The sequence below is a fragment of the Corvus moneduloides genome, chromosome 1, assembly GCF_009650955.1.
Source record: "Corvus moneduloides isolate bCorMon1 chromosome 1, bCorMon1.pri, whole genome shotgun sequence".
Lineage (NCBI taxonomy): Eukaryota > Metazoa > Chordata > Aves > Passeriformes > Corvidae > Corvus > Corvus moneduloides.
Genome location: NC_045476.1, coordinates 144,904,019 through 144,926,953, shown reverse-complemented (window position 1 = coordinate 144,926,953; position 22,935 = coordinate 144,904,019). Strand labels below are relative to the sequence as shown.

Below are 22,935 nucleotides of genomic sequence, written 5' to 3'. Positions count from 1 at the left end.
CTGAGAAGCATTGCAAAACTACTGAACCACCATTGTTCTGAGTTCGGGAAATCTGCACTTGAGCTTAGGCTCCCTTTTTAAAATACATTTATTCTCTTTTTTAATGCCTAAAGCTTTTGGATCCAATTATAACATCTTTAACAGAATAAGGTCGTTGTTTTAGGAGATGTATTTAAATGCTTTAGCATTCAGATGTATCAGTACTACACAGGATCAGAGAATAATAATAATCTTCTCTATGCCTTTCGGGCCTTTTTCAGATTATAAATATGGAGCAAACTTACCCACATATGAGGATGATGTTCCTCTCTCTGGCTCTGTTGGAAGATTTGGTCTATTAATTTGTGGTCTATATTTTAAAGAAGAGGGAAATAACATCAATTGCTCCCTCTGGAGTTGTTAAAATATAACCCTTTTAAACATAAAATGTGAAATGTTAGTTAAAATATTTTAACTAACAACTTGATGATTAAGAAGGCTATGCCAAAAAAACCCAAACAAAACCAAGCAAAAAACAAACCCTCAAAAATAATGCTTCCAAAAGGGCTCTGAAATGAGTTTCTAATTTAAGTGAATTCATTGAGTAATACTAATGCATTGCAGCATGCATTATTTTTCGGTGTGTCAGGAGTCATTGCATTATGTACCATGCCTAAAGTTCAAGTGGCTTTGAGGCATGGGTGAGTTAAATACTTAATGATGAGCTGGAAATCAGAGCATTGAAAATTAATTCTATGAAACGGCTTTATCATTAAATTCTGTTAACTCTGGAAAATATTTAAGTAGACTTGTAGCTAGACTTGTAAACTTAAACACAGACATATTTTATTCTAATTTCTAGTCCCAGATCCCAAAATTACACCTCTCTGGTTCTTGGCCCTTTCATTGTGTCATGGCCGACATGCCACACTTTAATTACTCTTTGTATAGAAACTACTAAGCCATAGCATCCGAGATACTGGCTATTAGAACCTTCCATTTTTACTGGAATAATTGGTGCAAAATACAAAAAGACTTATTAGCATTTATATGTAATCTTTGGAAGCAATTTATGAACTAATATGTCTTTTTCTGGTTAAATGTGGGCTGTGGTGATTTTATGTTACCAGACTGATGCAGACAGAAGCTTCTGTTACTATTGATACCCTTAGTTACAGTGATCTGTAGTATGAGACAGGATTTCAATTTCCAGTGTTGCACAGGACTGATGCTTTTCATGTTTTACTTAACATGAAGGAGCTTCTTTAGTCCAAGCTTTTGACTGTATAAGCCACTGACTAAAACATGAAGTATCAAAATAATAAGCATGCTTAACTGTGTATGCAGGCATGATTTTCAACTAAACTGAGCGGATCCAATTACAAAAGGAGTGTTCTTTTTTCCCCCACTTGCAGCAGATGTCTGTCGTAAGAGTCCCAGGCTCCTTCAGCCATGTCCCCAGAGAGAAAGTGAGGCTTTTAGAATTTAGAAACAAAAAAGCTTATCTTGTTCTCCAGAGTTTGCAATCTCTGGAAGTTATCACTAGTTGTGGGAATCCTCAAGTTCAGAGATGCAGCCTGCATCTTGAAAGCTGTGACTGGGGTATACCACTTGCGACAGAGGTTTTGCAGCACTTCAGACTGGAAGGGAAGCCATTTGGCAGTGAAATAACTTGTGGGCTCTGCCTCTTCCACCTCCTCCTAGTAAATTGGGGCAGTGGAGATGAATTTGGAAAGTGGGGCTACATATAGAAAAAGATGACGTTTCTGCAGTTCTTTGAGATTTTGGAGAAGGTGGCACACACACTTGTATGTTTGATTGTGATTACATTAAGCAGAAGGAATAAACTGTTCAAAGTTCTGAACAAAGATTTTCTTTCACAGCCTTTTTAAAATAACATGCATTTTTCCACAGGGGTGTAGTTCCTTTCAGCCAAAGGAAGAAAATGCTAGAAAAGGCCAGAGCAAAAAATAAAAAGCCGAAGTCTAGTGCTGGTATCTCCTCTATGCCAAACATAACTGTTGGAACCCAGGCAAGTACAGCTGTCACCAGTGGCACTTTTACCATGCTATATGATGAGCTTACAACCTGCTCTTAAAAAAACCCAGCAAAATTAATTATCACAAAAAGTTACGCACAAAAGGGATATTGATAATGTGGAATTAAAATAGTATGTTTTAATTATAGGACTGTAAATGGCTGTGTTCTGTTAGTGTTGTTACTGTTTTATAAGTATGGCTATTGCTGCACACAAGAACAAGCTGTACTCATGCAAAGTACTTCTGTTTAGTTTACCTACTGATTTAATTTACCTACTGATTCTGTATTTTGAGAGAAAGTAAGTATGGACATACAATTCCCCATAGAACAAATAGCTTAGTAAATGATTAAGCATTTAAGTACCTGCAGTATTAATGTCTGGATTTGATTTATTTATGCAGTGTGATAGACCTTTGGTTTGAAGCCTTTACCAAAAGGGCTAATAACTGGTACAGAGGACTTTTTTTGTGATTAGTACTAGAACTAATATGAGACAAAACAGCTCTTTCCCAGGGAGCACATTTCTATTGATTCCAATACCATTCTAATTGACACTGTGATGAGTCTCTGTTATTGGAGTAATTCTTCCTTTTGTGGTTGAGCATCTAAATATTATATGTTAAACTGCTATTATATGTTTCACTGCTAAAACTGTTGCTTTCAGCTGTGAATTGCACAACAGCTTCCTTTTCTGTACATACTGCTGACTTTCCTCTTCACCTGATTCCATAAGTTTTCTATTTTGACTACTACATATGTCACCAAGAAAATAATGCACATATGATTTCCCTCAGTAGAATCCATTTTTCTCAGAGAAATAAATATTTCTATCTGTAGGTGTGTTTAAGAAATAATCCCCTCTATCATGCTGGAGCAGTTGCTTTTTCAATCAGTGCTGGAATTCCTAAAGTCGGTGTGTTAATGGAATCTGTTTGGAACATGAACGATAGCTGTCGATTTCAGCTTCGGTCCCCCGAGAGCTTGAAAAACATGGAGAAAGCCAGCAAAACTACTGAGGCAAAGTAAGTGTGGAGAACACGCGCGCGTGTACACACAGATCCTTTATTTGATACTCTCTTGACCTGGGGAATAATAATGGAAAAGGAAGGTCAGATTTTTACAATTTCGAAAATTTTGCCTTCTTTATAAGATACTAGGTTTCTTTTTAAACTTGGCTAGATGTGCAGAAATACTCACTGCAGGAAAGGTGTCTCAGTTGTGTGAAATCATTATGGACATGTGAAATGCAGGCAGAGTATTAAATGAAGGCTTGCCTACAGTGTTCCATAAAGTTTCCAAGATTTTATTATTTTAATAGCTGAAAATGGAACCGGCTGTTTTCTGGCTCTTCATGAGATTAAACAGATCTGTTTCAGCCCCTCCACAGTTTGGAAAAAAAAAAATTCAGGTTGACAATTGCCATTTAAATGTTTCTTAAAACAGATTTAAACAATTTCAAGTAAAGCTTGAAAATGCTTAGCAGTTCTGGAGTTTCAGGTTACTGTATAAAGCTAATAATTCTTCCTGCCCTCAAATGAAGCTCATCATGTTTATTTTCTGTAATAGTGTACCTATGCTCAGTTAATGTTAAAAAGCTAATCCCTGATTACACGGCATTGCACTGTTCCCAACATCAAGATTTATAGCCTTGTCAGTTGGGATGGTTGTTCAGAAGTGTGGAGTTACTTCTTTAAGGTATTATTAAAGGAACAATGCTGGGATACACTGACACTTTGTCCATTGTCACAGAAAAGATTTCACTTTTTTCTTTCTTCACTCTAAGTACTACCTTTTATTCTAGACCTGAAAGCAAACAGGAACCAGTGAAAACTGAGATGGGTCCTCCACCATCCCCAGCTTCCACTTGTAGTGATGCATCTTCAATAGCAAGCAGTGCATCAATGCCGTATAGTAAGTAATGTGTAGCTCAGAGTAACATAAAATATTTGTGTAGATAAGAAATTTCCATAAAAGGCAGTTCTACAGTGATTTTGTACTACTTTCACAATCCTTTGATCTTTCAGTCTGTACTGCAATATAGGTAAAGGTTTTGTAATAGACTTTGAATAATTGGTGTCAGTGTTAAATAAATGTATAAGCAGTGACTACTCGATGTAAGGTGTATCTGCGCAAGCGTAGCAGTTCTCAGAATCAAAAGCATCTTTCAGGAGGTGATCAAGAGGAAGTCTGAAGATAAAGTTATGTTTAGTTGCAATGTGATAATGAGCTTCTTTGCAGCTCAGAAGTTGAACTTGTTTTGGAAAACTTCTTTAAAGATTAAGCTGCTGTTGAACAGCTTGCCTTGCAGTTGAATGTCAATGCAGAAAGCAGTAGTTTGTATCTAATACAGAAAATGTCTAAAATACGACATTCTTTACTAACATACAAAAGCAGTCAGAGAAGAAGAAGAACTTGTGCTGAAAGGCTACATCCGAATTTGTGTAACTGGACTCCTTAAGCATTTTTTTCTCTCCATTTAAACACATACATTTATAAAATGTTAATTACAATGCTTTGTAATTTGAAGAAATGCTTTGATTTGAAGAAATCTTTTCTCTGTAGCTTTTTCTTCTAATTGTTCACAAACTGCATTAACCTAATGACTCAAATGGCCTCGTGCAGTGACTGAGAATCTCATATGCTCAGATCTGCAGTGGTCACTAATTTTACTATTGATTTCTTTTGCAGTTCATTCAACTGTAATTTTTCACTGACTACAACTTTTCTTGGGCTTTTGAACTAGTGTTTGAAGTTAACTCTGCAATTAGCTTAGAAGTTCTCTGCTTCTTACTTTAAATATGTTGATAGTATTAATTACACTATATACTTGACTTGGAAGATTAAAGGTTCTTGCCAGTGTTAATTTAGCCATGTTATGTATTTAAATTTGATTCTGAGTGTACTACAGTTACTGTTCAGATAAAGTCTGCAGCAAATCTAACTGCATTGCAATTGCCATTAGCCCAAATAGCTATTTTCTGCCTCATTTGCTATTCTTCTAGAATTTTACCAAGTAATCCATATGTGGTAGGCAAGCAGACTTTTTGTGAAGTTGATATAAAGCACTGTAGCAGCGGTGACTGAATGGTGTCACAGTGTCAGCCGTTTTACTTACAGCACGAGTATCTGAGCCCCGCCAAAACAGGGCTTGTTCCTTGTATTTTAATTTTTTGTATTCTAATTATTGTGTTATCTAAAATTAAAAAAAATTGTATTCTAATTACTTTTCTTAAATATCTTTAAAAATTGCTTTGCATATCATACTGGCTTTCTAAGTGCCATAAGTCCATAGAAATGCATGAAAGTGACATGATACACTTGTTAGGTAGCTCTGACTCCTAAAGTTGTATTCTTGTTAACCTCTTGTTAATTTCTACGTTTGACTGCTGATAATCTTTTTGGGGGAAAGGTGTGGTGCTGACTGAACATTGCATTTTGATGCTTTGATTAAGTATTTCAAGTCTTTCTTTTTGGTTATAACTTTTTTGTCTCAGAGCGACGACGATCTACTCCTGCCCCAAAAGAGGAGGAGAAAGTGAATGAAGAACAGTGGTCTCTTAGGGAAGTTGTGTTTGTGGAAGATGTTAAGAATGTTCCTGTTGGCAAGGTTTGTCTAAAATATAAAATACACTGTCCCACTGTCTTTTGGGAGGAGGAAAAAAAAGGTTTTTCTTTTAGATAAGCTAACTGTTTAAAAAAATCATACTTTTGGGGATGCTTGAGAATGTTTCTGATGAGTATGACTTGCATTTATATTTGGCAATAACACAATGATAATAACAGAGTGGATGTGTTGTGAGTAAAACGTGATGAATCTTAAAAAATTCTGGTATTTTAAATTGAACCACAATATTAAGAAAAGCAGATGTGGTTTTATCCAAAATATTATTTTGTTGTCTTGAGCAGTAACTTCCACATGTCCAGTGAGATTGTGAAGGGTTTCACCTGTTGTGACTGACTTTCACATATGCATAGGTAGAATATTTGGGTGAATCTCATGTTCAGGCAACCAAAGAACAAAAATATTTTGATTAGAAATTACATGCTTCATTAATATTATTATAAAGTTATTTCATTTATTACTACAGAAAATCTCTTTGTTTAATCCTTGTAATGTTTTCATTTTTTTCTCTAATAAATCTTTGCTCTGACTCAGGAGCCATATAGGGGAAAATACTCCCTTTTCTCCCTTGGCATTGTTGTGTGATGTTAGGAGGGATTAGGTCCTCTAGATAGTTCTTTGGTATGCTTTTCAAAAATAAAAGTAACAAGAAAGCCAGTAAGGTTTTCCTCAAAAGGAAAAGATTTGGTTGCTTTCTACTTGATTCATAGATTTAAAAAAATGTTACCAGAAGAGGATCAATAACTGTCCAACAGAAGGCAGCTGAAGTTAGTAAGAGTTATTTTACTTGCATCCTTAATGGATTTACTTGTGTGTCAGTGTAAGATTTGCCTTGAGCAGTATTTTTGAAAGGAGGAGGTTCACAATGAATTTTCATTATCAGGTTTAGGTCATTTATGCAGAATGAATATGGAGCAACTTAGTTCATTGTGACGATTTTGAGATCTAGTTGAAGTTGCTGAAACCACTGTTTTCCTCTGATACCAGCTTTGGGAAAGTCCCTCTTGTCCTTAACTATCCTTCCCGTTTTAGATCCTAAGATTTTCAGTACAGAGACTGTTCTACTATTTCTGTATACAGTTGCAAAGGTGTCTGTGCATTGCATCAAGAACTACTATATTAAATATAAAAGAGCTTGAACTTTTATATTTTCACTGAAGTGCTAATGCTTTAAGGTTTGTCAATATATCATTTTCTCTAGTGCACTTGTTGGGCTGCTCTTAGCTAGAGAAATTGGGAGAAAACATGGAAGTGCCTGGATTTTTCTTACATACAGTATCTTGAAAATTTGAGAGATGTTTTTTATTGTTGGAGACCTTTTAGATAAAGTTGGTTACATCTAGACCTTTGTTAAGCACTTTCTGCGTAGAAACCATAGAGAAATTAGGGCTTATTAAAGACTGATGGCTGCTTATATCTAGTTTTGATGAAGACTGAGAGCATACAGAGTCCTTATTTCTGCTCATAATTAAAACATTGTCTGTCCTTTCCCCACCCCCTTCTGCCTTAGCTTTGTTTTCCTGTTGAGAAAATTATGGTCTCAACTGGAAATTCAAAGGGCCTTGCTGTTTGGTGATAGCACAAGAAGTTCCTATATCAAGGAAGCCTGTTTTGACAGTTCTGCTTAGATATGCATGGCAGCAACTCTTTAGAGAGGCTTACAGTCTCAGAAATGACTCTGTCAGTGTGGGGTGGAATAGCTTCCCTTTCCTTTGGGGCCAGAGAAGGACAGACACACACACTTGACGAACGTCTGGATAGACTTGTCTGTATCCTTCAGTCCTAAGGGACTGAGTGGAGAACTTCATCCTTGAGTGTACAGAACAGGTAACAGACCCATAAACTAACAGGTCTTTTTTCCACTGTGTACAGTCCTGTTGAAGAAGGAGCACACAAAATTTTATGGTGGGCCAAAAAAAAACAAACAGTTTTTTCCTTTGTCTTGTAGTGTAAGAGCTAATGGGAACTTAAAAAAGAAGTCAGTGTAGACTTTGTTGTTGTTGAATTGTTGGCTAATGTTTGGAATTCATTGCCACAAGAGTAGTGTTTATTTCCAAAAGTGATTTCACAAATTAATAAAAGAAAAGGTCTATCCAGGCTATTAAACATGAAGTTGTCCTGCTGTTTCCAGGAGGTGGAAGTTGGAAAGAGACCAGGGGAGTACCAGTAGGAGCTTCTCTAGTCAGTTGATGTTGGCTCCTGTTGGATGTAGGATGTTGAAATGGAGGGACCTTTGATATGATTCCGGTTACTTATGAAGTCATTAGGAAATCCAAGATTTTCAAATATCAGTAATTTTATCGAAATGACAAAGCTAATGACCAAGAGCTATGTAATTTTATCACTGGTTATTGTAAATTTTTTCCTCTCCCTGATAAAGGTCTGGTTTATTTTGAAGCAAATCAGATTTTGTTCAGCCTTTTGGTAAAACTCTTATGTGTTCTGCCTGTAGGTGCTAAAAGTGGATGGTGCATATGTTGCTGTGAAATTTCCAGGCACCTCCAATAATGCAAACTGTCAGAGCAGTTCGAATTCCGATCCTGATCCTTCTTCTCTCCTCCAAGACTGTAGGCTGCTCAGAATAGATGAACTGCAGGTATGTGTTTGTGAAACATTGAGAAAATAATCAGTATTTTGAAGTGTCAGCACTATGTGTGCTTAATTGCAGCTTAAAATTTCACATCTGTTTTCAGGTCGTAAAAACTGGCGGAACTCCAAAAGTTCCTGACTGTTTTCAAAGAACACCCAAAAAGCTGTGTATTCCTGAAAAAACAGAGATCCTAGCAGTAAATGTAGATTCAAAAGGTAAGTAGGGCTGAGCCTGTGAGTCCATATCTGTTGGTTCCTTTATTACCTGTCTCTCATCCAAGTGGAAAACACCTACTTTCAAAAGGACATAAACAGGTGCTTCCATTGATATTAGTAATTTCTTGAAAGTGCTTTAGTTAGAAGTTCTTTTATTGGATGCCATCCATAAAACACATTTACTTTTTTCTTCCTGTGTCTTTGAAGGAGTGCATGCTGTTCTGAAAACTGGGAACTGGGTTCGATACTGCATATTTGATCTTGCCACAGGAAAGGCTGAACAGGAAAATAATTTCCCTACTAGCAGCATTGCATTCCTGGGTCAGAATGAGAGAAGTGTTGCTATTTTTACAGCTGGACAGGTTTGTGGTTTTGTGTCTCAATCATTTAACCTCACTGCACTTACTTCTGTCATCTTTGAATGAGATGGTACAGCCTTCTGTAAGGCTTTTCTGGCAAAGAAATAGTTTTTCAAACAGGTTATGAAAAACTTGCTGCTAGCTTTAATATTTTGAAGGCACCAGGGGAATAGCAATCAACTTATTTAAGCGCATCTTAATTAAACTCTACCTTGAATGTAAAAAAAAGGGGGGGGGAAGGTGACAGAATGGTTCTTGGATTAGTGTCAGCTTGTTATCTAGCTGTGTTTTGGGACGGGGTCAGATAAAAATCCACTTTGGAGAATAAATGGAAATACTAACAAAAAAAATTAATCTGTATTTGAGTGAAAATTCAGATTCACTAAAAATGATTGAGATTTTGTGCAACTCTTCCACAAAGATTATATACTTTGTTTAGGATAGTTGAAGGAAACAGTTTTTGCAAAATAACTGAATTTGAACGTTTCATTTCAATATATTTGACTTTATTTGGAGCATTTAAGTAAGCTAAAAGTATAGGTTCTGTTTGTTTCACTGGTAATATTAATTAATGAATGTATATCATAAGGAAGATACTTCTAGTAATATTTATGATGTTAAGCACATTTCAGGCATTTGCAGAAGGAATCTCATCTCTTATGTTGCACCACTTGTAATGATGGGAGTCAATGACATAAATGAGAATCTTCGGTAAACTGTTGTAATTGTTGGCAGTCAAAAACAACTGGATGTTTTGGGAAGGATAATATTTATAAATTGTGGAGACATAATGAAACTTTTTCTCCCAAATGTAGGAATCGCCTATTATTCTTAGAGATGGAAATGGTACAATCTATCCAATGGCAAAAGATTGTATGGGTGGGATACGAGACCCTGACTGGCTTGATCTTCCACCTATTAGTAGTCTTGGAATGGGTGTTCATTCCTTAACAAATCTTCCTGCTAACTCGACCATCAAAAAGAAAGCTGCTATTATCATTATGGCTGTTGAGGTAAAGTATTTTCTCTGCCTACTGAATTACGTGCTTTTTTTTTCCTCTTGCTTTTGTGAAGTTATGCTTAAAGCAGCTTCCTGTTTAGATACTGATTTGTATTTTCGCTATTTGAAAGAAACTAATTTCAACTGAAGACTCTCTTAGAAACATGAAAACACCAATAAATTTGCTAAGTGAAAGATCCTTTTTGGGCAGTGCATGACTTCTGTATCAGGCTTTTAATTAGTAGGGCTTTTTTAAGCATTGATTTTGAAATGGTTACCTTTTCATATCTGCTAACACTGTGCAGTTTTATTTGTCTCATGGGTGCACAGTTTTTCTCAGGGATTCAACAACTTGTTTTGGTTAGATCCCTGAGAATGCAATACATTTTCTTTTTTTTCTTTTTTTTTTTTTTTAATCTTCTATTTGGACCATGCACTAGGAAACTAGGAGAGGAAAGTGGAGGTTTTTTCACTTTAATCACCTGTAGAGTTCTGTCTTTGTCAGTGGTGCTGTATGAGTAGTCCTGCTGTGAATTTATATGTCATACTTCTAAAATCTTGTCGGTGATTTGGGGCAGTGCAGTTAGATCTGCTGTGTGCTCTGCTGCCACCCCGAGGTATTGTGTACCTGTCAGACTGAGTTCACAGTGAAGTAGTATTCCATCATTATTGAAAAGCTGGTTGTTTGTGGGGTGAACCTCCCAGACTTTCAAGAGCTTCGAATCATTCACTTCCCAGCACATAAATCACTTGTTTAGAAAGAACTGGGTTAGAACTCGTTCATGTAGATCCTTAGGCTTTTTCAGTTGTATCACTTTTCCCATGTTACATGGAGCTATGAAATGGAAGTAATCTATCTTAAAAATCCAACTGTGAAGCCAAAGGAATGCTTTTGTGAGCCTGATGACTTCTGCTGCTCCGTTCCTTTTGCGTGTCTGTGCCTGAATGCATACAGCTCTGTTTTTAACAGTGCTATAATTGAGATGATGCATGTTCTGAACAGCTCCTGCACTAACTTCCAGCCAGTGTTGGGAGATGAAGACCTTCCTATTAATTTCAAAATGTGAAGAAAATCAGAAGTATTTATGAAGCTTATATCTACCTTTTGTGCTTTACATTTCTAAAATATTTTATTCTTTTGAGAACAGAAACAAACATTGATGCAGCACATTCTTCGGTGTGACTATGAGGCTTGCAGACAATACCTGATGAATCTTGAACAAGCAGTTGTCTTGGATCAGAATCCACAAATGCTGCAGACATTCCTTGGCCATAGATGTGATGGAAACCGTAATATTCTGCATGCTTGTGTATCTGTATGCTTTCCAACCAGCAACAAGGAAACAAAAGAGGAAGAGGGTGAGCTCAACAATATGAAAATACTTTGAAAATAATCTTTTCATGAATTTTCAAGAAAATTCATTCAAAGGGCTGCATTCTTCATATATGGGTGTATTAAAATGTGTATTAAAATGTGTATTAAAATGTGTCTTGGCCTTTCAAAGGTGCTGATGCAACATTTTTATTACTCTAATAAGGTTTTATAAGAATTCAATAGTTAAGAGCACTAAGCTGTTTTTATTGATTGTAAAAGCTTCTGACATTCATACATTAATTTTAGATGAAAAAGTATTTTTCTACCTTTGTATCACTGCTATCCCCTTTATATAGTAAAATTTATGAGAAATGGTATTTAATATTTTTGAAGTGTTCTATGTGTTAATACCTTCAGTTAGCAATGCTGCTTGTCATTGACATGTATTAAGAAATGTGGAAGAATGACCTATTAATGCCAGTTATTGAGACCATTTAAAAATGTCTGTTAAATACTGTTATGTAAAAAGCATGTTAACAGAACAAGGTTGCTAAGTCAAGCACTCAAAAGTTAGGGAATGGCAGAATTAAGTTTACCCATGTGCTACACATGGGTATGCATTGTGAAATGGTCTTTAATTACACCGTCATACTATTTTTTCCACAGGACTACCTCATTCAGTGCACAAGATGGACGGTGCTCACCGAATGGGTAGCTATTCAATATTTCTTTTTATCCTCATCATTCAGTGTGTGGCCCCATTCCTTACTCTTGCACACCATACAAACCCTGCACTGAATAATGAATGAACTTCCTTGTGGGATTTTTGTATGGTGCTGTCATTGAATTTTAGTCATTTATAGACCTTAATTGTTCCTTGTATCCCTATTTATAAAATGGGGGTAATGCTGCAGCTTTCTCATCTCTTGGTTGGAATTTTATTATAGCTTGAAGTTTTTCTGTGTTCAAAGCTATTAACTAATTTTGAGCATTCTGTTTGAGAAGCTTAGGGCCTGATTTTGAGTAGGTGTTACTTCAAAACACTGAATTCTAGAACTGGATTAATTGTAGTTTTAGTTGTGCTGGGAATGTTAATTATTTCTGTGGGTCGGGCACCTTTTAGGTGTCCATAAATGAGTAAAATGTATCACAATCATCTGTAAAATCTTGTTTCACAAAGTTCTGTGTGCTCATAGATGTGGCAGAAATAGGTTCCAGTTTTCCAAAGCGATGTTACAGTGTTTCCCCCCTCCTTCCCAAGCTGTTGCTGCCTTACTACACTGCTCCCTAATGTTGCAGCAAACAAGGCATAAACAGCTTGCTCTCTGTACAACCCTTCATCTTCAGTGTGTCGTCCATCCTGTGCACTGACTGAGGCAGGGGTCTTGTTGCTGGGCGCAGGGCGGGTGGGGCAACAAAACAATCTGAAACAAAAAACCCAAACCAAAATAAGCAAACAAAACCCAACTGTGTAACTGAAGATTGTGTTACTATAAGCACACAAGGAAGTTGAAATAAGGATGCATAGGCAAACTTAATCTGACTTTTCCTAATTTGAGTGCTTGTCTTTGCAACCTTGACATTTTTTTCAGTAACTTCATTTGGGTGTAATTTAACTTTTGGAAAAATGAAAAACATGAACATGATAGACTTGTAACACTCCTCTGCCTCTCTCTTTTTTCGTCATAAAACTTGTCCTTGAAGGAGATTCATCTCTTTACATTCAGGTCACATTTAGCTTCCACTGTAACTGTTAGTGATGGATATTAGGACAAACTTACTTTCTGTGTATCATCTGGAGGGCAGTGGTGACTTATGTTACTGTCTGTGAGTTACATGGTCGTCTCTTGAACTGTAAAAGAAGTTTGATTTAGAAGTAAAGGCTTCAATTCCAGACATACAGATGTAATATTTCTTAACAATTTCAGAACATAGTGCCACTTCCCAGCTAGTACCTGCTTGAGATTCTTCACTCTTCTTCATAGAGATTTCTTCATAAGTGCCAGAAAGGAAATACTGAGGTCAGGGATAAGCTTTTTTTTTTTTTTTCCTCCTTCTCTCTCAGATCCTGTGCCTAGTTTTGCTATACCTCCTGCAGTGTTGGATAAATGATAAATGAATTGCAGGAAAAGTGACCCCAGACCTGCAAATCTGGGGGAAGGCTGCTCTGTTTCTGTGAATTGGTATCTTCTCAGTCTTGCCAATAGAAAGGATCTTGGGAAAAGCATGTCCAAAAGAAAGTCCAAAGCATGCGAAATCATTAAAAAGTTGTAATACTAAATTTCAGCTAACATCACTGAACACATAAAAACTGAGGGTTTTTTGCCTTGAGAACTGGGACAGATTTAATTAGACAATAGAATAGCAAGTTGCCCATTAAAGCCAAAGCATTTACAACTGATGGTTCTCAAAAAACAAATGCTAATTTTGCAAGTGGAACAGTGAAAATTCAGTTACAGATTACTTTCTCCAGAACAGGTGAAACCTCTGTTGCAGAGAGTGATTGTATTGTTTGAGGGATCACTCTCAAGAGCTGTGAACCCCTTTGTGAGGGGTCTGGAAGTGATGGGTCGTGAGTTATGAGAACTAGTGGATCTGAGAAAGGAGTACGGCACAAGTACAATAGCAGTTCACTTACAGCTACGAATCAACTTGTAGCTAGGGGCACAAGAAAAGTATTCTCTCACTGCTAAGTGTTTAATAGTTATCTGCTTTGAGTAGTAGGTGATTTTTATCTAAGAGGCCTGCACATGCTTGTGAACAAGCAAAACCTAGGATCTCTTTTGCTTCAGGTAATGATGAGTAGAAAGATACAAACATACTGTACAGCTGACACATGCTGTCAGATTATCTTATTCTTTCATTCTTTGAGTGAAAGATACTAATAGTACTTTCCTACTCAAAAAAAAAAAAAAAGGGAATAAAAGGGAGCTATCCAGGCCTTAATACTGTCAGTGGTGAAAATAAGTGTGCAGAGTAAGGTGACTCTCAGTTTGAAAAGCCTTTGAATGGAAAGTGAGTACTGGCCCTTGCAACTTTGAGACATTTCCTGAAAGAACGATCAGAGTCACTTTAAGGACATACTTTTCTTTATTCAGAAATACACCTTTTCCTTCTAGTTTGCACCAAAAACTGGGTTTTTAAAAAAATATTGTTCTGTATCTCACTTGACAAAATTCAGTCCACATTATGAGTAGAACCTGTAGGTGTTATGGTGCTTAGAGTTGTAGATGTTGGAAGAAATGCTAGCTCTTTCTGATGTAAATGGGTTGTACTGCTTTCTTAAACTCATAGAACAGTTCTCCTAAGCATGTTCATACATATGTATTACAAGCCCACAGATTTGCATTCTTCATGGATGCTCATTGTGAAGTGTGGTTTGTTTCTCCTGGTCTGGTATTTGGGTGTGGGTATTTTTTGGTGGTTTTGTTTGTTTGTTTTTGTGTGTTTTTTTCTTCATTGTTGTTTTTTGTTTGTGTTTTGTTTGTTTTGTTTTCTTTGTTTTTATCATTGTTTTTGAAGCCTTGACTCACCAAGTGTCTGGAATCAGCTACAGGATAGGTCCTTGTCTGTTGATGATACTGAAAGCTTGTACAGAAACATTGTTAAGCTCATCCAAAAGAAAAAAAAAATACAAACCTAGTCTGTCTCTCTAAACATTAAAAAAAAAAAGATTAGTGACTTTTCATTTTTTGTACTCCTTTCTTAAAATTTTCCCAAGTAAAATTTTAGCACTGACGCTTTTTTTAATTTTTCAGAAGCAGAGCGCTCTGAGAGGAACACGTTTGCTGAAAGGCTCTCAGCTGTGGAAGCTATTGCAAATGCAATCTCTGTTGTGTCAAGTAATGGTCCAGGAAATAGGGCAGGATCATCAAGCAGCAGAAGGTAAACTGAGTAATGCTTTCTTCTTCTTTTCTGTATGCTAATTTCTGTATTAACTACCAATCTGTTTTTAATTGTTTCCTTCAGTCCAGTTTAAGAATGGGCCTCTGTTGCTAGCTTAAAATCAAATTTCATTTCTTTAAGCACCAAACTAGAGTTCTAGTGGTTTTTTGAACCCTTTTTAGTGTGAGAACTAATCGCGTGATATTTCTAAACTAATTCTGTTTTCTGGGGTTGATGCTTTGTCTGTCAGTTGTGAAGTGGAAGTGTTCCTCCTTGTGGGGAAAGGGAATTTGAAGATAAGCTCTAGTATTCTTTGCCAAGAAGTATTAAGTATCACAGAACTACTGTGATAGTGCCCAGGTTGTTTTAAGAGAATTTCTGAGGGAGGTAGTCACTTATGCAGATAAATAATACTGACACCAATATAACACTACTGGGGAAGAATTTAAGTTGATTCATTTTATTCTAAGCAATCATTACATTCCTTAAAAAGAAATTCTATCAAGACCCATTTTTTAATCCTATCATTAACCTCTTCTTGTACTTAGATTTTAAAAAGGAGTAGCAACAAGAGCAAATCCTTGCAAAAGCTTAACACTCCCGGGAATGAGCTTGGGCCAAAAGGAATGTCAGGTAGCAGTAAGAATGCCCATCAGCTGCTGCCTGCAAGAGGCAGTGCTGTGGTGCCTAGGGGTGTGTTCTGGGCTCAAATCTGTCTTGAAGTGTTGCTGAATGACTCCTCTTCCAAGGCTAAAACATTCTGATGCAATGAAATGTAATGAAAAATACCTCTTGGCTCATCATTATTTATGCTGAAGTAAAATGGAGATAAGAGGAGTTTGGTTTCCTTTTTCAGTGTGAAGTTCTTCTTAAATATGTTCTAATTATAAATGAAAATGAGAGTATTTCTGCCTTGGTTTTGTATGTAGCTTGAGATTAAGAGAAATGATGAGAAGATCCTTGAGAGCTGCTGGATTGGGCAGACATGAAGCTGGTGCCTCATCAAGTGATCACCAGGACCCAGTTTCTCCACCAATAGCTCCTCCCAGCTGGGTTCCAGATCCTCCTGCAATGGATCCAGGTAAGTCTGCTCATATATCACATTAGACTGTATAAGGAGAGATTTGATAAAGGAACCAATGGCTTTTAAGGTGAATAACTTATTTTAGTCTCACATTGAAATCTGTCTAATGTCATTGAGGTAGCAGGCGTTCATTGAGATAGCTTTAAGAGTTTATTGAAGACTTAACAGGTGTTTTTAAATCCAGTATGTGTCTTTTCAATGCTGGTCTCAAACTTCTAGGAAGTCTCCTTTGTAATGCTGAGTTACGTTACGGACCTAGGAGTGTGGCCGTTTGTGGGAAAGATTACCAGTTAAATACAGAAAACCTGCAGTGTGTTAGACATTGCAGCAAGAGCATGTTGTTAGGGATGTTTTTATGTATTGATATACATCCTGCTGTTCTGTTTACTGAAAGATGGTGACATTGATTTTATCCTGGCCCCCGCTGTGGGATCTCTTACCACAGCAGCGACTGGCACCGGCCAAGGACCCAGCACCTCCACAATAGCAGGTGAGGACATACTGCTTATTTAATTATGCTTTAGAACAAAAATTATCTTAAAAGCTGTCTTTGCTTGCACAGACTTTCTGCATATGAAAATGCCTCTTATCAGATGAAGATTGGATTGAAGCAGAATTTCTCAAGTGTGCAGAAAGTAAACGAAGCGCCATACTATGTTTTACATAAAAACATACCTGGGGAGTGACAAATATGTAAAACTATGGTAATTAGCATGAAATTGGGATTACCCTCTGTATTTCAGTAATGTAATTTGGAGCTGAAGTTTACAGTACTTCAGTGAAGTATTGCTGAAACCACTGAATAGTCAAGTTACCAATTATTCACCCCAGTGAATTACTCAATTACTTGATTTTAGCAGGTAGTAATTTTTTGAGGAAAAACCTTCTCTGCAATTTTTTTTCTTACTACAGGTCCTTCTACAGAACCGTCTGTAGTGGAATCAAAGGATCGGAAGGCAAATGCTCATTTCATACTGAAATTGCTGTGCGATAGTGTTGTTCTACAACCTTATCTTCGAGAATTGCTGTCAGCTAAGTAAGGATTTTCATATGAGTTCTCACTATCCTCTGTAATGTTATATTACCTGAAATCAATTACATAGAAGCCTTTTTAAAAAGGTTTCATAAAGGCCTGTTAGTTAAAATTGCTAATGTTAGAATACAGCTGTATTTTGTCCTGCCACCCTTTAAAAGTATGTCTATTTCACAGAAGTACAGTAAATAAGAGTGCTTATTCACTCAGTGGTTTTTCTGTTTGTACAAGATCAGCATTGCTAAGTTTTCATATATTTGCATCCTATGTCTCCTGTTATAATGAAAAAATTCAGTGTTTTAACTTGTCTGTTGGGGTTTTTTTTGCTTAGGGATGCAAGAGGCATGACACCATTTATGTCAGCAGTTAGTGGCCGGGCATATCCTGCTGCAATTACAATTCTAGAAACTGCACAGAAAATTGCTAAAGGTACAACAGTTTTAATAATTGTTAGTGTGTGGTTTCCTTCTAAACTTTGGCATGTGTGCAGAGTCATTATTAACACTGTAGATTGCTGCACGTTGTGGAAATCTTGCTATTATGGAGTATCTTCCTCTTTTGTAGTTAGTATATTGCAGTAGATTTCTACGAATATTATTGCTTTTGTGTTCTTTGTAGTCTTTTCAGCATTTCATTGCTTTATAAACCAGTGGATTAAAGTATTGTTTTTTGGTAGCAGAAATGTATCACATGGAACTACTTTCTTGAAATTGAAAAAATCTGGTATGATACAGTGATATGCCAAGATAGATCCTGTTCCTGAAAAGACTTGTATACAAACAAATATTTTGTGACTCTCTTTTAGTGTTGGTATTTAATTTTTTAGGAGAAATGCATGAAACTGAATTTAGGGAAAAACTTAAACACATTAGACCTTGTCACACCACAGTTCTGTAGGACTTTGTGTGGGACAAGAATATTCCTCTTAAGAACATGGTCTATAATCCTTCAAAATGATGATTTAGTGAATTTAGAACTGGGGAAGAGATAGTGGTTGTGTTTTTCAGTTAGGAATTTGCAGTGGCTTCTTTTAGAAATAATGTGACAAGCAAAAAGTTTTCTCAAAAAGCTGTAATGGGTTTTATTCAAACTTCTAATTCTGTATGAGATTTTTGTAATGGCAGGCATCTGCCAAGAATGGATTCTTTTGGTGGGTTTTTTATTTTTTGGGGGTTGTTTTTAACACGTTATTCTATTATTTTAGCTGAAGCAACTTCCAGTGAAAAAGAAGATGATGTGTTTATGGGAATGGTTTGTCCTTCTGGGACAAATCCAGATGACTCTCCGTTGTATGTTTTGTGTTGTAATGATACATGCAGTTTTACCTGGACTGGTGCAGAACATATTAACCAAGTAAGCTTTTTTTTTTTTAAGCAAATAGGAACGTGTTTCAACCATGTATTGTGTTAGTCTGCTAATCTGATTTTTAAATTACTAATTGCATTGTTTAAATTACCGTAACACTTAAGTCTGGTGTAGTTACTGCCTCCCCAAACTGCTCTGTAGTCTCAAAGCTGACTGTGTTCCTCAGGACATGGGTGTTACTGGGTGTGGTTTTTCCCCTCTGGCTATCTTTGGCAAGAATTTTGATGGACAGAGCTCTTTAAAAACACTGAATATTCTAACTTAACAACTAAGTTTCACTTTCTAGAACTGACCTACTTATAAGTTTGGGCATCAATTTAAACAAGTGCAGTTTTATTGTAACCTGGAATACTGTGAAATTGCAAGTACTGTAAGGAGAAAACCATGCATAATATTTTTTTTCCTTTTTTTTTTTTTTTAGGATATATTTGAATGCCGAACATGTGGCCTATTGGAATCACTTTGTTGTTGCACAGAATGTGCAAGAGTCTGTCACAAAGGACATGACTGCAAGTAAGTGTTGTGTTCCGTTTCTTATAATTGAATCAATATTTTGTGGTTTCCTCTGTTTACTGATACTTAATAAACTTTTCTGTTGCTTGAAGTGTTCCAAACTTAGAGAATAGAAGATTAATAAAATAGTTTTGCGTCTACTCTATAAGATTTATTTAATAAGTCAGAATTAAAAGAGTAATCTGAAGCGGTTTCGTACTTTCCACTTTGTAGTGTTTCGAGTAAATGAGTAATTCTTAAAGTGCGTAATATGGTAAGAACATTATATCTAACTAATACTGTGTTTTCATTTTGGGTGCCCCCCCTTAGTTTTACGAATCCTGATGACAGATCATTCTTGTGAATTTTTGGAAAGAAGTGTAGCATATTCATCTTTTAAAAATCAACTGTAACAAAGGGAAAAGTGAGCGAACAATCAAAAAATCTCAGATCAACCCAGCCCAAAGCTTTGAAGCTGCATGTGTTCTGTGCTGCTGTTACAGTGTGTAAAAATTACAGCATTTGATATCCTAGCTATAATAAGCTAACAAATACTATTATAAAGATATTCTCAGCATTGTAACAGTTACTGAGATTTTACTGCATGTCATGAGTATTTTCAGCTTAACTTTCTTGGATGGAGGCTATTTTAGGGAAGAATAAATGATCTTGAATGAGTTTTACTATGGCAGTATGAAAAGCTTTGTTGTGAAACTGCCCTCTTAAGATAAGTGTAGGAAACATGGATGACAAACGTCATGTGCTGCCACATATAAAATCTGTATTTCTCTTTTTTAAGCTAGGTTTTGGCATTTCGCTAGTATCAGAAACAAAAAACTCCAGAAGGAATCTAAGGATGTATGCTAATACCTTCAGCTTGTGTGGAAAAGATTTTGGTACGTTAGTGAACAGTGTTGCAGTTCACCTTTTCTATTTCTTGTAGGCTCAAACGAACATCCCCAACAGCCTACTGCGATTGCTGGGAAAAGTGCAAGTGTAAGACACTAATTGCTGGACAAAAGTCTGCTCGCCTTGATCTCCTTTACCGTCTGCTCACCACCACAAATCTTGTTACCATGCCAAATAGCAGGCAAGTTCATATTAGCATTGACTAAGGAAGAATTTTAAAAATTATTTTTGTAAATATATATGGTATATTGTATTTCCACTAACAATTTTTTTCATTACAGGGGAGAACATCTGCTATTGTTTTTAGTACAGACAGTTGCCAGGCAAACTGTAGAACACTGCCAGTACAGACCACCTAGAATTAGGGAAGATCGTAATCGTAAAACTGCAAATCCTGAAGGTGAGAGCTGTTTCAGTGAAATAAATGGCAAACTCCACATTTCAGTACCTCTTTCTTATGTTGGTGGTTTTTTTTGTCGTTTTAGATTCTGATATGCCTGATCATGATTTAGAACCTCCTCGTTTTGCCCAGCTAGCTCTGGAACGTGTTTTACAGGACTGGAATGCCCTGAAGTCCATGATCATGTTTGGCTCCCAGGAAAATAAAGACCCGTGTGTATCTACAAATAGTTGTCGACATAAAGTTTGATCTGATATTTGAGACCTGCTGACTGATAAAAATTTATTTCCCTTATTTTTATTTTTTCCAAGTCTTAGTGCAAGCAGTAGGATAGGTCATCTTCTGCCTGAAGAGCAAGTTTACCTTAATCAGCAAAGTGGAACTATTCGCTTGGACTGTTTTACACACTGCCTTATTGTCAAATGTACAGCAGACATTTTGGTAAGCACTCTTAGCCATGTTTTACATAGGTTTTCTGAGTGATACGATATTGTAAGGTATCTCAGGCCATGTGCTTGGAGACCAATTTGAAACTAACTTCAAGTTAATCTTGGTTTTGTGAATTTGTACGGTTATGACTGTGATCTCCCTTTGAGTCTTAATCTCTCTTGTTTCATGCTTCAAAATTATATACAACTAATAGGTTGTAATGACCTCTTTCTTCAGCTGTTAGATACTTTACTGGGTACTCTGGTAAAGGAATTACAAAACAAGTATACACCAGGACGCAGAGAAGAAGCCATTGCTGTTACAATGAGATTCCTGCGTTCTGTGGCAAGAGTGTTTGTCATTCTTAGTGTGGAGATGGCTTCCTCCAAAAAGAAAAAGTAAGTGGTGAAGATGTGTGTTGATTGTGGTAGCTATTTTCCTTAGTTAAATTTTTTTTTTTCTTATAAAATGAGTTGATAAAAATCAACAATAGGCAGAAACATCTGAATTATTTTGTGTTCTGTAGACAGATTTGGAAAGCTGCAAATCTCAAGATTGCCCAATAGTTGCTGGTATGTCATGTAGCTTCTTAATGCAGTGCTTGTTAATTTACATGTTCATACTGAACCTTTCTGTTTACAGTGTTAGGGTTTTTGGAAATGGATTTTTTTAACATAAAAAAATTACAGTGTATGGTTATTTATCAGTAGTAGATTTAGATATCAAGCCTTAATCTTGAATTATTGAATGATAAATGTTTTTCACTGATTTGAATAGCTGCATATTATTCTAAACACACAACGCATGTATTTGTTAAAGATGATGTTTTGAGAAAAAAATTAGGACAATTAATATTGCCATGAAGTTTTTGGGGAAGAAGAAGATGTATTTGACATTCATCTTTCTGTATTTTTCCCCCAGCAATTTTATTCCACAGCCAATTGGAAAATGTAAGCGTGTATTCCAGGCGTTACTGCCCTATGCTGTTGAAGAGTTGTGCAATGTAGCAGAATCTCTAATTATTCCAGTCAGGATGGGAATTGCACGTCCTACAGCACCCTTCACCCTTGCCAGCACTAGTATAGATGCCATGCAGGGTAGTGAAGAACTGTTTTCTGTGGAGCCTCTGCCGCCCAGACCATCATCTGACCAGTCTAGCAGGTAAAACTTATTAAAGCTTACTATCTGTTCTTTTCAAAGACTTCTTTAGGGTGGTTTTATTTTGGAGATTTTGTTAGCTTTCCATTAAGTGATATCCAGAGCTCCAAATCTACTTTTTTTGAGGATTTGTTTTTATATATTTTTCTTTTAAGTTCTAGTCAATCTCAGTCATCCTACATAATAAGGAATCCTCAGCAAAGACGAATCAGCCAGTCACAACCAGTTCGTGGCAGGGATGAAGAACAAGATGATATTGTGTCAGCTGATGTAGAAGAGGTCAGTTTTCTTTTTTGTACTTATTTTTCTTCCTATTTAAAATATTTCTCCCTATTTAAAAAGTTTTAAAGTCTTTCAGCACACAGCTGCTATTATGTAGGGCTCTGTTAGAGAGCTGGAGAGTCTTTCAGCAGTATTTGGAAACTAATTCTAGGTTTTGTAGTCAGTTTTATCCTTTATCCTTACAGCATTAAAATCTAATGTTCAAGGCTGTTTCATTTGTGCATGTGATTTTTTTTTTCCCACAACACTATAACACGTACAGGGATGTACAGCTACAAGAGAGTCTGGCATAATATTACAATGCTCTTTCCAGGTTGAGGTGGTTGAGGGGGTGGCTGGTGAAGAAGACCATCATGATGAACAGGAAGAACATGGTGAAGAAAATGCTGAAGCAGAAGGACAGCATGATGAGCATGATGAGGATGGTATGTATAATGTACCTCCTGCATTTACTGCTTCAATGAGAAAATTATGCATCAAAAAGAAAAGCATCTTTGGAGTCACCAGTGATAATGATTTGGGAGATTTGCACGAGTAGAGAGAATCCGAGGGTTCCAGACTGCTCATCTTACGAAAGGACGTGTAAAATTATAGATAACTTGTAGTAGACAAGTACATGAACTTTATCTGGTTGAGGAGAAAATACTAAGGTCCCAAAGGTATCAGATGTTATTATATTGTTGGTTAACAATGTATTTTACCTTTTTTATTTGCTACTGTGAAATGTTGTTGACGGTAGATGTGTTCTCAAAAGCAATTTGAATCCTTGCAGGCTAGT

General features: G+C 36.4%; 1 protein-coding gene across 9 annotated transcripts in view; it reads left to right on the top strand.

The window, feature by feature from the left end:
- The window catches only part of UBR5 (ubiquitin protein ligase E3 component n-recognin 5), an 83,492-nt gene that overhangs the window by 39,053 nt on the left and 21,504 nt on the right, over nt 1-22,935 (top strand). For 5 of the 9 annotated variants that reach the window (XM_032130614.1, XM_032130623.1, XM_032130576.1 and 2 more), the window contains 25 exons: nt 1,894-2,011; nt 2,857-3,041; nt 3,821-3,930; nt 5,514-5,626; nt 8,094-8,237; nt 8,335-8,446; nt 8,654-8,808; nt 9,621-9,818; nt 10,954-11,164; nt 11,787-11,831; nt 14,879-15,005; nt 15,935-16,086; nt 16,484-16,579; nt 17,002-17,125; nt 17,454-17,551; nt 18,327-18,475; nt 18,909-19,000; nt 19,923-20,069; nt 20,170-20,288; nt 20,374-20,500; nt 20,600-20,729; nt 20,955-21,115; nt 21,639-21,878; nt 22,031-22,154; nt 22,471-22,582. In XM_032130614.1, the coding sequence (XP_031986505.1) occupies nt 1,894-2,011; nt 2,857-3,041; nt 3,821-3,930; nt 5,514-5,626; nt 8,094-8,237; nt 8,335-8,446; nt 8,654-8,808; nt 9,621-9,818; nt 10,954-11,164; nt 11,787-11,831; nt 14,879-15,005; nt 15,935-16,086; nt 16,484-16,579; nt 17,002-17,125; nt 17,454-17,551; nt 18,327-18,475; nt 18,909-19,000; nt 19,923-20,069; nt 20,170-20,288; nt 20,374-20,500; nt 20,600-20,729; nt 20,955-21,115; nt 21,639-21,878; nt 22,031-22,154; nt 22,471-22,582 (3,389 nt within the window). The remainder of the gene's footprint in view (nt 1-1,893; nt 2,012-2,856; nt 3,042-3,820; nt 3,931-5,513; nt 5,627-8,093; nt 8,238-8,334; nt 8,447-8,653; nt 8,809-9,620; nt 9,819-10,953; nt 11,165-11,786; nt 11,832-14,878; nt 15,006-15,934; nt 16,087-16,483; nt 16,580-17,001; nt 17,126-17,453; nt 17,552-18,326; nt 18,476-18,908; nt 19,001-19,922; nt 20,070-20,169; nt 20,289-20,373; nt 20,501-20,599; nt 20,730-20,954; nt 21,116-21,638; nt 21,879-22,030; nt 22,155-22,470; nt 22,583-22,935) is intronic. The other 4 variants (XM_032130603.1, XM_032130585.1, XM_032130594.1 and 1 more) reach the window with 3 other exon arrangements.